We start from the raw sequence: 15,562 nt of genomic DNA on the forward strand, positions 1-15,562 counted from the left end.
TTAAAAAAATTTGACAATTTAGGCACCCAAATCATCAAAATAACTTGACAGTTAAAAGGTTAAAGTTGCACATAGATTTTGAGACTTTGCGATAAGATTACACAAAGATTGAACGAAATTAAATAAATAATATTAAATAAAGATTAAGCAAAAGTTGATAAATTATTCTATTGTTTATTTTATAACATAACTCAATTTTTGTGCTACAATGAGCAGTAAAGTTAACAAAATAAATCATGAAATTAATCAAAAACTTCTCTGTACACGTTTCAGAAAAAAAAAATTTTAACATAAATATGCAAATAATGCACAAGCACAGCCCTTTAAATTTAATGCAAACTTTAAACTAGACTTTGCTGTAACAAAAACATAAAAACAAACTGTGATACAATCAGTGTTAAACAAACAGTCACTTTTCCCCCTATATATAGGGAAAAAATTATCCAAGAGGAAAGGAAAGGGAGGGGGGGCAAAAGGGAATCACTTTGAACTTAATCAGTTGAGTACATTAATGGCACACAACTTTTTGCTTTCACCTTTACAGGGTGTGTCAAAAATATCTTTAAAACTATTAGGTAAGATAAGGCACACCATAAGGATAGAGAATTGCACAGCAATCTTATGACCAGAAAAGGTCATAAGATTGCTGTGCAATTCTTGCTGCCCACATGACTAGAAGAGGTCATAATATTACTATACTATGCAGTTAGAAGCTCGGAAAGGACAAAAGAGAGTAAATAATTTGAAATATTTATTGGAAAACATGAATACAAATGGCACTTGAGATAAAGGGCTTTAATGTTACAACATATGCTTAAAGTTTGCACCATCAGATGGCAAGCATGCCTGAAACTGGCGAAGCGTTGATTGTCGGACACACTAGCAATTTCTTCAGCAGCGCAGATGAGTCTTGCCATCAAACTCCACAGGATCGTGATACACAATAGCTTTGAGGGTTCCCCACAGAAAGAAATAAAGGTTCGATAAATCAGGTGAGCGTGGTGGCTAGGGAACGGACCACCACGCCCAATCCATCCGTATGGAAATGACTTGTTTAAATTCCCTTGAACAGCCAGTCCAAAATGAACGCCACCCCATCATGTTGGAACAACATATTGCAGCTCACGTTTGCTGGAATATCATCAAGTAAGCTAGGAAGAACCTGTTCCAGAAAAATAGGATAATTTGTGGCAGTCATGCAGGATGGTAAAAGATACATCCTGACTAAGCATTCACCGACCAAACCTACCCACACATTTACTGCCAAGCGATGCTGTGCTAGATGGTGTCAAAAACCGTGGGTGTTCTTGAGCCCACAAATGCACATTATGCTGATTGAATACATCATCCTTATCACCGTGCGAAAAACACACATTTAGGACGATTTCAGAAATGGGCCATTTAGTGGGCTGCCCACATGCAGCCATTCTGAGTACTTATCAAAAGAGGTGTATGGATGGCGAAACATTGATTCCACAGACAGTTACATATTGTTAACCATGGCCAAAATCACTAGCAGCTACAACAGTGGCAACCTAGATGGTGTGTTTCAACACACAAAGCATTGAACACTGCTGTGTATGGGCCTACGCAGCAAGTACTCAAATCCCATCCTAGTATTGATGGCACATGAACACCAACAGTGTAGTTTCATATCAGAACAGTGCCTGCAATCCATCAAGGAGCATGAGCATTAGACCACAAAAGAATAAAAGAAAGTTTCCTGGTTCGATGAATAATGTTTTCCGGTCAATTACATTGACGGATGTTAATTGTGAATATACCTATTTCCAATGGAAACCCTGGTACCAAAGTACAAGGCAGTGGCAGCAGTATTATGATGTGGGCAGTTTTCATGGGATAGATTCAAATCCATCATTCCCATAAAACAATTCTTGACATCTGTGCACTATGCAAGCATCATTTCAGACCAGGTGCACCCCTTCATGGCAACTGTGTTCCTGACGGGTGGTGGTGTAGTGGCTTTTCTGGAGCAAAATCTTAATGGTTATATGCGCTGAAACGTGTATCAAATATTCTTAAATACAAATAGACATAAAAATCAACAGGCAGGATAAAAACTACAAGAATAGCATAAAACACAATGATGAAAATTATATACAATGGTAAAATGCTTAAAATAAACAACTACACACTCCTCATATAATTATCACAGATACAAAACAAGACAAAAGCCCTTGAAACATAAGATATATAATAAAATATATACTATTAAAACAATAAGACAGGACATCAAAATCAAATTAAATTAAATAATATACGTGTATATAATAAATACCTGTCTCTTTCAGGTAATGGAACAAATTTGGATTGACCTCTTTCCCAATTATATGGTCCAGAGGCAAGTCACATTTCTTAAAATGTTTCAAACGAAGATTTTTAAAATATGGACACTCTATTAAAAAATGACTGACATTACAGAATAACAGTTTGGGCACGCTTGTTCGCTCAGCTTTCAATAGATAACTGTAATATGTGAGTGACCTATTCTCAGAGGGGGTTAACAAATTTTCCTCCTTCCAGTTCCTAGTGCGCTCCCAACATTCAATTTTTGGTTTGACTCTTTTATTTTCTAGCTGGACATCCCAAAGTTGCTGCCATTTAATTAACAATCTGTCCTTGATGACTTGATGACTTTACAGCTGTCATTAAAGAGGATAAGTCAATGTGCCAGATGAACTGCAGATTTGGTTGTAATGTCTAGCTCATTCTATTTCATACCCACATGTCCTGAAACCCAACAGTACAGGATGTCATACCCACAACTTTTTAGTTTAAGATTAAAGGCTTAAAATGTCAACCACAATGGGATTCTGAGTACTATAAGATGAATCTAAGGATTTCAAAGCACTAAACGAGTCTGTATATAAGCACTAAACTTCCAGCGACACGGGTCTCCACGCTCGGCAAACACGTGGGAAGTTTTCTCACCACTCGATATCTAGAGACAAGGGCTGCTCAAGTTTCTCATGACGAGCCCCAACCTCCTAAAAGGAAAACCACAAGGGAGAAGGGAAGGAAAAAGGTTCCAGCCAAGAGGAGATGGAAAAGAGGATAGATCACTGGGGCTCCAGGATTGTGACACCCGTTTCACCAAGATGATGATCCCTTGAAGGGCTAGGGTACTTCAGGATTATCACATCTGTACTCACAAAAGTGAGCCCCTGAGGGCGTGTTCCTCGATGGGTGATGACATTTACCAAAAACATAATGCACAATGTCATAAGGGCCAAATTGTCTGGGAGTGGTTCGAGGAACATTCTGATGAATTTCAATTATGTTTTGCGCTTCAGATCCAACTGACATGAATTCAATCAAACATTTGTGGGTCCACCTGGAAAACTGAATTTGTACTGCCCTGCTACTACCTCACAATGTTGCGGGACATGCAGAACCAGTTGGTGAGTGCCTGATACCAGATATCTCAGACTACCTAACAGCCTCTTGTCGAATCAATGCCTCGATGGGTATTGGCAGTTTTGAGGGTGAATGGTGGCCCTACTACATACTGAAGGGGTCATAATGTAATGGCACTTCAGTATATTATAAAAAGGAATAAGTACAAAATAAAAAGACAGTTTAAAATCCATTCCAATTGTGCACTGATAGCAGCAACAAGTGGCAGTAATAATGCAAAATAAAATAGAAAATGAATATATTTCAAATCCATCTTGTATTCAGTTTGGAATAAACCACATGCAAAAACCAAAAGACAGGGGCATAGCAACAAATTCTCAAGAAAAAGAACAGTAAAACATGCCAAAAAAAATGAAAAATTATATTTACATCTTTCACTGCATCATCATAAGGAGGTTCATGAAACGAAAAAAGTAAATAAATATGACAGCCTTTTTTTTAACAAGGATATGAATTAAAATGTTAAAATAATCTTGGGAAAACAAAGTAATCTCTGTTTTAATCAGTCCAACCACTACAGGCTTTTAAGCTTGCTTGTTTATTAACTGTGCGTTTATTTCTTAACCCAGCCTGTATGTTTTCAAAATTTGCATTTAGTTTTTTCAATTTTGAATTAATAAATTTGCATATGGTTTTGTTTTTTTCAAGTGTTGGATTATTATTTGTAAGATTTGTTTTTAGATTCAATCTACTTCATTTTTTTTTTTAAATTTGTATATTATTTTGCAATCATTTAGAATTTGTCTCTCTTTTTATGCTACAGTTTTTATACTGCTTACTACTTCTGCTTTACATGTTTTTGCGCTCACTTAGTCCACTAAAATTAAATGATTTTTAAACAAGCAAAAAACCTTAAAAATAGGTTTTTTGCTTAAGATGCTTGTTTAAATATAAATAGGTTTTTTGCTTAAGATGCTTGTTTAGTTAGAAATAGAAGATGCTTGTTTACAAACAAAGTAATGCAGCCTATATGTTTTCAAAATTGAGTTTGTAAATTTCAATTTTCATTTAGTTTTGTTATGTAATTTCTCAAATGGTGTTTTCATTCATGTTCACCAGGAAGGATGGATGAACAAAAATGTGTGAAATTGTGGGTGAGAAATGCTTGGCAAAAGCGTCCTATTGCCTTAACCCTCTGAGCGGCTTGGGTTTTGGGATCTGTCATGAAGACTTGTATTCAAAGAGCCTTTATGAGCTAAATTTGCATATTTACTTATTTTAGGCTCTATTTTCATAAAATTTCATTTATTAATATAACATTTACATTATTAAAGAAAGTAAGAGAGCAAAACATCGTAAATTATAAGCTAATGTATACCAAGTGACAAAAAATCTCATGACCAGATAAAGCCGGCCATGACACTCAGAGGGTTAATCAGATGGTGTGTGTATTTAAATATGGCAAAGCACACTAGGGCTATCTGCCTAAGGGAAAGGATGCCTTTGTGGAGGACTTTCTAAGGGAAACTGGCTCGTATATACGTTACACAGGGGGGAAATCACGAAAACACCCATGCAGCCAGCCCGTTCGCGGGATTCGAACCTCGGACCGAACTACTAGTGTTCAGCGACTTTACCGCTCGGCCGCTGGTGGGCCTCTCAGAGGGTTAAAGAATATGGAAAGTCTTTTAGTTTGGGACATGTTCATATTCTATCTAATGGATAACATAAAGAAATTGTTGAAAGAGTGTAATAGAGATATGGTAGTTATTTTAGATGGATTAACACCAATAGTTTTGCATTTAGATGTGCGTATCAATAAAACATTCAAATAAAATTTTAAATAACAATACATTAAAATTACAATAAAATTTTAAATGAAATACATGGATATTAGAAGATGAAAACCATTTACATAAGGAGGCAAATGCTTTATGACAATCTAGAAATAGTATGCGAGTGGATAATAAAAGTATGGAGTGAAAATGAAACTGACGTATAATTCAAAAATTATTTTAAAAATGCAATACTCCTAATAATACAAATGGAATAGAAGATGATTATTTACTTATGGATCAGGGTAATAGTGATGGTGAAGATGAAACATAATTCGATGATGGGCCTGAAGATATAATAGAAGAAAAATATGAAGAACTTTTCATATTCTCCAATATTGAAAATTTGTAAGCTCAAAGTATGTCATTTCTTTTAAATAAACAGCATTTACATATCTGCAGAAATCTAATTTTTATATGCTCATCCTTTCCTTATTTTTAATTCTATCATTTTTTTATCCGGTGTATAATGCGCACCTGTAAATTTCAATTTTTTTTTATATTAAAAAAGCATGTTATATGCCAGAATATACTGTGTATATATATTATATATAGGTTATATAGATGTATACAGATATATATATATATAATAGATATATAAGAGAAAATACACATATAAATAAACAACATATTAAGTAAAAATATTGCCTATTATTCATTGATAACATGCTTTCAAAGCATTCTTATCAAACATGGATAAAGAAATAAATAACTTAATAAAAGTTATTGATCAAATTATATTTACCTTAGCAATTATAACCTCCTTTTTTAAAACTTTAATAGCATACAGTTGACCTGAACCTTTTTCTCTACATAGTATCACTTTACCAAAAGTTCCTTTTCCAAGGACTTTTAAAAATTCAAAATTATCTAAAGTCTGAAAAGAAGAAAAAAATTAACATAATAAAGAACATTCATAATAATAACTGCTACATATACAAATCATATGTGCTTACGATTTTTCTTCCCCTAGAACCAGAAGTCCGCGTGGATATATTTAACCTTCCCATGAGATCATCTTGTTCCATCATCTCAACATCCTGGTCAGGTTCTTGCTCTTGGAGTCGATCAGCTACATACTGAATGGCCTGCATCCACTCTTCTCTGAAATTTAAAAATTAATTTCATTCTTCAAATCAGTTTAACCTTATTTAAATTAGCTAAATGGATAGTTATTTTAGAAAGATGCTCTGCATTCAGAAAGTTTGGGTTTTTTTATAAGTAGATGAAAAATCTCATCAAACATTCTCAAACTTATGCCAAAGAATATAGATGAAAGAAGGTTATAAATCAACATATAAATGATTCAGGATATAGAATGCAACAGCTCTGATATGCCTTTGAGAAAGTCTTACAGCATAAAATCTGGCTCCAATGCTCCCAAGTTAAGTTGTGTTGTTAACAGTGCAATCAGAGAATGAAGGAGGATGCATGCAAATCATTAATTCATATACTTCCATGAGTACCAAGTTTAGAGAATGGTATCATTTAAGATGACATCTAAATCAGAGCAGGCACAAGTATAATTGTAGGGATCACAGCAGACACAAGTTTAATTCTGTACCAGCTTGCAAAGGCTAAAGGCTACAGTACTATTAGTACTGCCATTTGCTTGAGGATCAAACTATCACTAGAACAATCTGTTCAGAGAAAATCAACGAGCAGGAACTTCTGCTTCTCTCATCTTAATTATGCAGTAATACCTAATCAGACTTTACCATTATATGGAAAGAAGAATAAGACCTCTATACCACCATAAAGCACTTTTGATCTTTAATACAAAAAGAATGAAGTGGTAAAGGATCAGTCAAAACAAACATCCACCTGTGTCACATTATGTCTTTAGTGGGATTCTTATTATATAATCCTTTAGCATCTATTAGGCACCATCATCACCAAACAGTATTATTTGCAACTACAACATCTCACTGACAACCTCAGTATAATCATAACATGATGCTCCTCCTAACATGCCTTCAACTCCTGTAACAAAGCATAAGAACTCATACAATTTAATCATTGAAGCTATGTTGGGAGTTTAATCTTCTCTGTGCATAACCTAGATTTTACATTAACAGACAGCCACATTTATTGAACGTGCCAACCCTTGAAATACAGACCTTCAGCAGTGAACCTGAGAGATCTACATGCTTCTTTGCTTTTAAACTAATTAATACTGTGCAGATAGCAAAACATTACTGGTGCAAATGCAGCCTAGTTTTTGGATGATCACTTTTTGCTTTAGTATACGGGGTGTTCAAATAAAAAGGTACGAAACGTTGTAACAACCAAACCAGTTGAAATTTGAATATGCCACTTTGGCATAACATTGCGAGACATCTAAGGACGTAAATGCAGTATCAAACATGGTTGTGTGCATGTACAAGATGCCGAAGCGAAGCGGGCAGATGTTGTCTCCGTCCAATTGATGCGAAAGTGCGTGCGATGACATCTTGTCGTTCAAATGCAATATTCAACGACTGAGGAGCAGCAAGATGTTATCAAATTTCTGACTGCGGAAGGGGTTAAACCAGCCAATATTCATCACCAGATGATAGCCGTATATGGAGCAGACTGTGTGTTTGACAAGTCAGTGAGAAATTGGAGTGCCAGTTCTGCTCTGTATACAGCCACCAACCGGCAATGAATATCGATCAGTTTAATCCCTTCTACAGTCAGAAATCTGACAACAGCTCACTAAACCTCAATCATTGAATTCTGCATGGTGAAGGCCAAGATGTCATCACTCACACTGCCGCATCAATTGGATGGAACACACAAATGCCTCCTACACTCTTGCATCATGCACTTGCATACAACCATGTTTGATATTGCATTCGCGTCCTTAGGTGTCTCACTACGTTATGCCAAAGCAGCATATTCAAATTTCAACTAGTTTGGTTGTTACGATGTTTCGTACCTTTCATTTGAACAACCCTTATATAAACATTCATGATATGCCTGCTGAAAAGACCAAACTGATCTTAGCAACCCAATAAATAAAAACAAAAGTTAAAATAACAATGAAAGAAATATGCTACCCACCCACTTATTAAAATTACTTCTGTTCCAAACGTATTTTAATTTTTTAAGCAGCTGAGCTTAATAGATGGCGAGTTGTGCATTGCAAACAGTGATATCAGTTTTAAACTTTTCAAGTAAAATCATAACTAACAATTAATTCATTAATTAATTCTAAAATAATAATTAACATTAAAATTAATGTATTTATGCAAGTTTGAAATTCATTTTTTAGATATTTGTAAAAATATTTTTATACTATGCTCCTGATGAAATTTTCTCTCTTACAAATAACTCTTCTATCTGTGTTTGTACCATATTGTTCAACAGCTGTTTTCCATTTGCATTCTCAATTTTGTAAAACAGCCGATAGCTTTTTAGATTAGCACCGTTTAGTTCAAGAATTTTTCTTAGAATTTGCAGTTTTTCCAGATTTGACTGATGACACCTTATCATCACTTTCACTATCTGTTCCCGCAGTTCTTTTTACACTTTCATAGTCAATTTTTATGCACCTTGTCTCAATATTAATGTGAAATGACAAATATTCTAAAAATAAATCCTTGTAACATCCCTCGCTGATATCTGGAACATAAGCTATAGTTTGCAGTTCTTCTGAGGCTTCTTCTATGTAAAAGCCACATCTTGGAAAGCAGTTTTTTAATGATTTTAAAAGGTCATTAATTTAAGAGATCAATTTGACTCTATGCATAGCCTGTAGCAGAGATACTGACTTATTTATCTCCTTCAAAGTGCTTGCATTTTCACAAACTACAGTTCTCTTCATTATTTACTGAACATCTTTCTTTAAAATGAAATTTGAAAGCTTTTATAATACCTTAAAATTAAACGTTAGAAGTTGAATCTGCAGGAAGAGACACTACAGCTTTTCAGAAAGAAATGTGTGTACTAAACAGCTTTGGCTTTTATAATAACTTAAAATTAAATGTTAGAAGTTGAATCTGCAGGAAGAGACACTACTGCTTTTCAGAAAGAAATGTGCTGTTGAACAATATGGAACAATTACTAACTATGAACAATATGGATATACTAAATAGCTATTTACCCCCCTCTCAGTTAGCTGTCCCATTTTGGAAGAAAAATCAGTAAAAAATATTACTTGTCATCCCAGAAGTTCCATTGTTATGGTAAGTCAGAAGTAAATTCTTGACTCTTCAGATTCTCTCTTGATTCTTTCAGGCATTAAGATTTTCTGCTTTTGTCAGTAACCAGTGCTGTCTTCTTAACTATCGGGTCCATTTTGAATGTTCATGAAACAGTAACTTATTCCTTCATTTCATAACCTAACTTATGCTCCACTATTACATAGTAATGCGTGTTCTGTGACACAGTCGTTTCATTTTGTTATAAATTTCAAGTGGCTAGTATTCATTTAACAGCCAAAGTTAAAGGTTCCTTTTATTCAGTTATCAGCTGCATTATTATCCACTTCTTTCTTCTAACCCTGCAATTTCTGATGAATAGTATCCGATTTCACTTTCTCCAACATGTGAGGCATATGTTGGTGGACATAAAATTCTCTCCTAGCATTTAGCAAATGAATGAAAAATGCTCCAGAAACAGAAGAATTTTTAGCTATATAGCTTGAAAGCAGTCTAGGAAAACAATTTCAGTTTTCTGTCAATGTCTCTTAATTTTCTGTCTCTTTTGCACTTCCTTGAGATATTTGCATTTTTAATTAGTAATTCATTAATTATAATTTCTTGTTTAAATAATTGCGTGATGCTGTTTGGGAAATTTCTAGTTCAAATGTAAGTTTTCTCTGGCTACCAAGAATATCAAAATCTTTTAATATACCCTTTTCCTACACGGTTATGTATTTTTGCTTAGCAGTTTAGACATGTTACCAGTTAAGCACATAATAACTTCAAAAAATGCTTCTTCGGGTGATTTATTTAAATTTCAAAATTTACATTTCTAGCCAGCAGAAAGATTGCCTTTTGTCTATTCACCAAACTACCACTTGACCAATGCTTTTATTTTCCCAGCCTACATTTACCACTTTCTTTCCATTCAACGACCATTAACCCTATCAAGATAACATGCCTTTATTTAAGACATTTCTTTGAATCAGATGGAGTTGAAACGAATCGTTCCACAGGACGGGAGTTTTACATCGCTAGCGGGAAAACACACAAAAAAAAATACAAAAAAAGTTTTAGTTCTATGTCAAAATTTTTGGTATCATTTTAGATTATGCATAAGTTACCATACATATTAAAATTAACATTTGATATTCTTTTCTCTTTACGTTATATGAAAATACATAAAAAAATTGCTTACTCTGAGAAATAATTTTTAAGCGCTATTTAAATTATTAAAAGTTTTAATTAACAAAATACATTAATAAACTTTAAAATTAATAAACAAAATTCAAGAAAGAACTTTTAAAAAGAACAAGTAACAAAATTGTTCACAAAGTGGAAGGCAGGCACTCAGTGAGCTCAGTCTCAGAGAGTCCGTATCAAAATCATTAGGAACATCGGTCTTTAACTCTTTAGAAAATTAATTTCCATTCTCATCCATGTTACTAACTAGGCTCATTTACCATGCAAATTTATCCTTCCTCTGATAAATAACACTTCTCTCCATAATAAATTGTAGTCAAGGCTTTCCGAAATGAAAAGGGAAGTACGCAAAATATAAGCAATAAAAACAATGCAAAGCATAATAAAACCCCACATAGTAATCCTAAACGATCTTATACAGCCCTGAAAAAAGAATGATTCAAAGAAACATTAGAAACAGGAATGTTTATATCACATAGCAAGTTATAAACTCTGCTTTTTTACATTATGCTTTCTCTCCTGACATCAAAGTTAGGCAGAATGTGATCAAGCTGAAGGTCAGGATCCCAAAGTATATTCAGTTCAAAAGTAAGATATAAAATGCTATCTGGTGCTCTTTAAAAAAATGGTTCAGCTTAAAATGCAGATATGCATCACTTGTCTCTTAAGTACATACGCCAGTGATGCATGGGTGGGACGCCCCACTGTGAGAGACGTTCATAGGAAATAGATATATGAGACACCTGTCCAGAAAGGGTTAATGTACAGTAATGCCATGAAGCATTTCATGCAAGCTTTTCTTTAGCTTTTTTATAACTCTCTGTGAGCATAATGTGTCTATCCCAAAGGGAAGATTCTGAATGTGGAAACCTTAAAAGATGGGATACAGAAGGTGATATTTGAAAGAAGCCCTCATGCATTTATAGTGCCACTAGAGAATTGTTTTTGGTTAACCTTAAGATAAAGAAATTCTGCTACTCTGCTGACAAAGAACTCTAAAAAAGTGTTTTACATATAGAGGAAGCTGGAGTAAGAAAATTTGGGTCAAACCTATTTTCTTGAAGCACTACATACCTGAATGATAAAGCCACAGTCTGCAATACATTGAACAGATTAACTCTTAAAAGCTCAGTCTAGAGATTTAGTAAATAGCAAGTAGATTTTATGTCAAGCGGTATGCATTAAAATGAGAAGTAAAATCATAATCAGCATGATTCATAACAAAAGAATGCCAGTTGTCACCGCTACTCCTTGCCTACAGAGATACCTGCTCATACATACCTGAAAGGTCTGATGTAGTCATGATTGGCAAGTTTTGAAAGTTAGTTGGGCTCTGTCTGGCGCAGGTAGTGTCATAGCTTCGTGTAGAGTTCCAGGGGTTGTAACCTAGTTAATATACTTTAAGGTTCCAATAAGCCACTAAAGCATGAGAGGTGATAAGTTGTTTTGTATTATTTCAAGTCAGAATCAAAGAATCAGTTTTACAGGAATTTTTAGATTTTTGAATCAAAGAATCAGTTTTACAGGAATTTTTAGATTTTATCTTGTGACCATCGTAAGAATTAATGAAAAGCAATAACTCACTTTAATATGAAGAGATAATTTTTAAGGGTAAGCAGTCAATTATAAATAATTAAATTAGGTAAGTAGATTACCTTCGTAATTATGGATTTACATGGCCACTATTACACTTTATTTATTTTTCAACTAAATTTATGAAAAAAGGCCCTATTAAAATCACAATCTAATAAAATTTCACAGTTTAAAATACATGTAATTTATGACATTGATTCTTAAATGATATTAGGATAATTACACATTAAAAACTACAAAATATTTAAATTTTTTAGCAACAACACTCAACAAAATATTTACGCACCTTTTTAATGTGAAGCCTTCCCACACATTTTGGCTAATTTATATCAAATTCCTTTTCTGATCATCTTTTCTAACAATTAGAAAATTGTCTCAATATGCAAAAAATGTTCTCAGTAGTTTCTGTATGCCTTGTCTCCTAACTTGAAACCCACAATCTATCTCTGTATTGTGAATCTCAACAATGTATCTATGATGGTTTACTTGATCTGGTAAAACTTAAATAGTCCAAAACCCTTGACAGATGTGAAGCAAATTATCGCTACGTCTGAGAGTAACAACTGATGGAAAATTTGCATTTCTCCCATTCACGACTGTGCTGAAGACTGTCCTTCATGGCATGCCTATCCATAAGTGGTTGTTGACGTAGCCAGTAGCCGTTATTCTCTTGTGCGTGGTGCAGAAATGTGATACATAGAGTCCTAACAAGGAACAGCACAGTGGAAATAGGAATCTATCCAAGAATTCCGGATTATTTTTCTGCATCGCCAAGTACATGTTATCCAAATAAACTGTTAACACTTTACCGACCGCTAGCGGTTCAACAGAATACGGCCAGCCGCACGGCCACAGATTCTCCCTAATAATAAAATGCAGATGATAAAGCAAATGGCAATTGTTTATCGCCGTGGCTACTGATTGATAAGCTATTTTTAGGTAGCCCTGAGAAAAAAGCGATTAATTGGTTAGTAGGCTTTGTTGATAAAAAGCCGATTAATAGGTTATCAGTTGGTAGGTGTTTGCGAATAAAAATCCATTAATAGGCAATCGGTCAGTAAAGTGTTAAGCAGGCATCAAATTATGTCAAGTGCATTCGTATGTTAACCATCATATAATTTCACTAATAAAACAGTCTGACACAATATGTTCATCTATTTTGTTAAACTTAAATCACCGATTAAATCTTATGTTTTCAACTTAGTGCAACTTGTACTTCTACAGCAGAGAACCTCGGTTCTCCATCATTATTGTGTTTTACTCTCTTTTAAAGAACACAAATTTCAAAAACAACGACAAAGTCAGACAAGGCTTGTGGTAATGTAATTAAACAAGAAGAGTCAAACTAAAAATGTGGACTAGTGGTCAAAGACTATTTATTAAATTAATTTTAATTTAAGCTGGCTCAGTAACTCTATCCTTATAACTAATTCAAATGTCGGCAGCGATGAGCAAAGACAAATAATTATAAATTATCAGAGCTGGCAGAAACTAATGCAGTGAGCAAGTGGAGGTCAGAAACACACTCCTGTCTTACACTTCAAAAACCTCAGTTTAAAACTGTCTTAAGTGATTTGCACTCTGGTGAGGAAATAAAAATGGGAAATAATTTTCTTTCTCTTTATGTATTCAGTTTCTTTCTTCAGCATATTTCCTTTTTATTTTAGAATTTTTGGATTTAATTAGATTTCTGCTATTAAAAAGAAGAAAAAAAAAAACATTTAGAATGTCTAGAAAAAGCTGCTAATTTTATTTCTTTAGTAATATGAACATTCAAAATATGAAATATACATGGTAAGGGCCGGTTACAGAGCTGGTGTGGAAGAATTTTTAGAATTTAGTGACACACCAAGCAACAAAATCTAGAAATGGCAAAAGTTAATTAATTTAAACATAGAACTTAGAGCACGCATTGGAAGCAGAATTTGGAATCCACGGAGATCGCATCAAGTGGGAAAATGCCCTGTGTATGATGCATTAAGACATATTAGATGAATCTTTTAAGTTGTCAATTTTCAATTTCTTTATTAATAAAAAAATTACTTTCTATAATGCCTGTCCATATGATAAGATTAGAAGCATTTTGAATGCTCTCCATGCTTGTGTCTAGTGAAAAGTAGAAAAAATAAAGAGAAGATAAGCATGTTAAGAAAGATTCTAGTATCAGGAGTGAAACATTCAAATATTAAGTTTTCATTGTTCTTCCGGAGGTTCTCCAAAAAAGTAAGAAATTCATTGCAAACTCTCTGTGAAATACATCTATTTATGTGTTAATACCATGGAGACATTTTTCATTTTGTCACATTTTTCTGGAATCTTCTAGAGTTGTGGGTCTACAAATCTTGCCTTCAAATCCTTCTTAACTTTCCAAGCTGTAATGTCTAAATTCCTAAAAAAAGAAAATACCCCTAGCAATTCTGTAACAGCAAAAAGCCAGAAATATTTTGGGAAACAAATCTAAAGGGAAAAGTGTAAAATTAATTTTATAGAGAAAACTGATGCATATTCTGAGACATTTACACAGGAAAAAATCTTACCATGAAAAAATAAAAAAGACATTTTTAATAATCACATAACTATTTTGCTTTTGCTTAGAAATGTTTTGTAAATTGTGCTTTATATCATTATACCTTTGTTTATTTTTCAGATTCAAAATATTGTATAATAAGTAATCAAAACAGAACTTTACAATACGACAGGAAAAATTAAAAATGTTTTATTTTAATGTTATTAATTCCAATATTTCACCATTATTTTAATGAAATTTATCAGTTACAATGTTTTAAAAAAAAATTGTCTAAAAATTCCCAGATACTAATTCAGAAGTCAAACAACACAAATCAGCGTTAATTTTAAAATTAACGCTGATTTCGACTTCTGAATTAGTATTTGTTCAGCATGTTATTGTATCTTAAATTCCCAGATCTCAGAATTAAAAATTTTCTATAGAAACTGATCTTAAAAATCACCAAAATGTTGATAAGTCACCAAATTTAGAACTGTTTAATAAAAGAATTTACATCCCCAAAAGCAAAAAGTTGTTTAAGAGCTCTTCATTAGGAAAAAAATGAAATAATTTCAAAACTCTTATATTCCATTTCTTGTTCAGAACCTCCAATATCCCATCATTTATATTAGAAATAGGAACAAATTATAACCCATGAACCCATTCACAAGATAACCATATTTGTCAATGAATCACCAAAAATATATTTTCAAAATGGTAATTCACACTCAAAATTGGCAATCGCAAAAATAGATAGAAATTATGAATGATCAAAATTAAAGAACCTTCTACCGATTTTGGCCGAAAATAAGGATTTTTAAGGACCAAAAATTGATTTAAAAAAAAACCTAAGGACTCTTAAGGACAGTACAAACCCTGTTATGCTTAACAATTAAAAAAAAACATAAAAGTAATAAACA

At 33.4% G+C, this 15,562-nt stretch overlaps 1 protein-coding gene across 4 annotated transcripts in view; it reads right to left on the bottom strand.

The window, feature by feature from the left end:
• The window catches only part of Akt (AKT serine/threonine protein kinase), a 71,880-nt gene that overhangs the window by 45,965 nt on the left and 10,353 nt on the right, over positions 1-15,562 (bottom strand). For all 4 annotated transcript variants that reach the window (XR_015042539.1, XM_085821733.1, XM_085821732.1 and 1 more), the window contains exons 6-7: positions 6,170-6,317; positions 5,959-6,090 (exon numbers count right to left, since the gene is read on the bottom strand). Coding sequence is in view for 3 of the 4 variants with exons in the window: in XM_085821733.1 (XP_085677859.1) it covers positions 5,959-6,090; positions 6,170-6,317 (280 nt within the window). In the remaining variant the exon portion in view is untranslated. The remainder of the gene's footprint in view (positions 1-5,958; positions 6,091-6,169; positions 6,318-15,562) is intronic.

This window comes from Stegodyphus dumicola, chromosome 8, assembly GCF_044657685.1.
Source record: "Stegodyphus dumicola isolate Sdum_Otavi_A_Nest chromosome 8, ASM4465768v1".
Taxonomy (NCBI): domain Eukaryota; kingdom Metazoa; phylum Arthropoda; class Arachnida; order Araneae; family Eresidae; genus Stegodyphus; species Stegodyphus dumicola.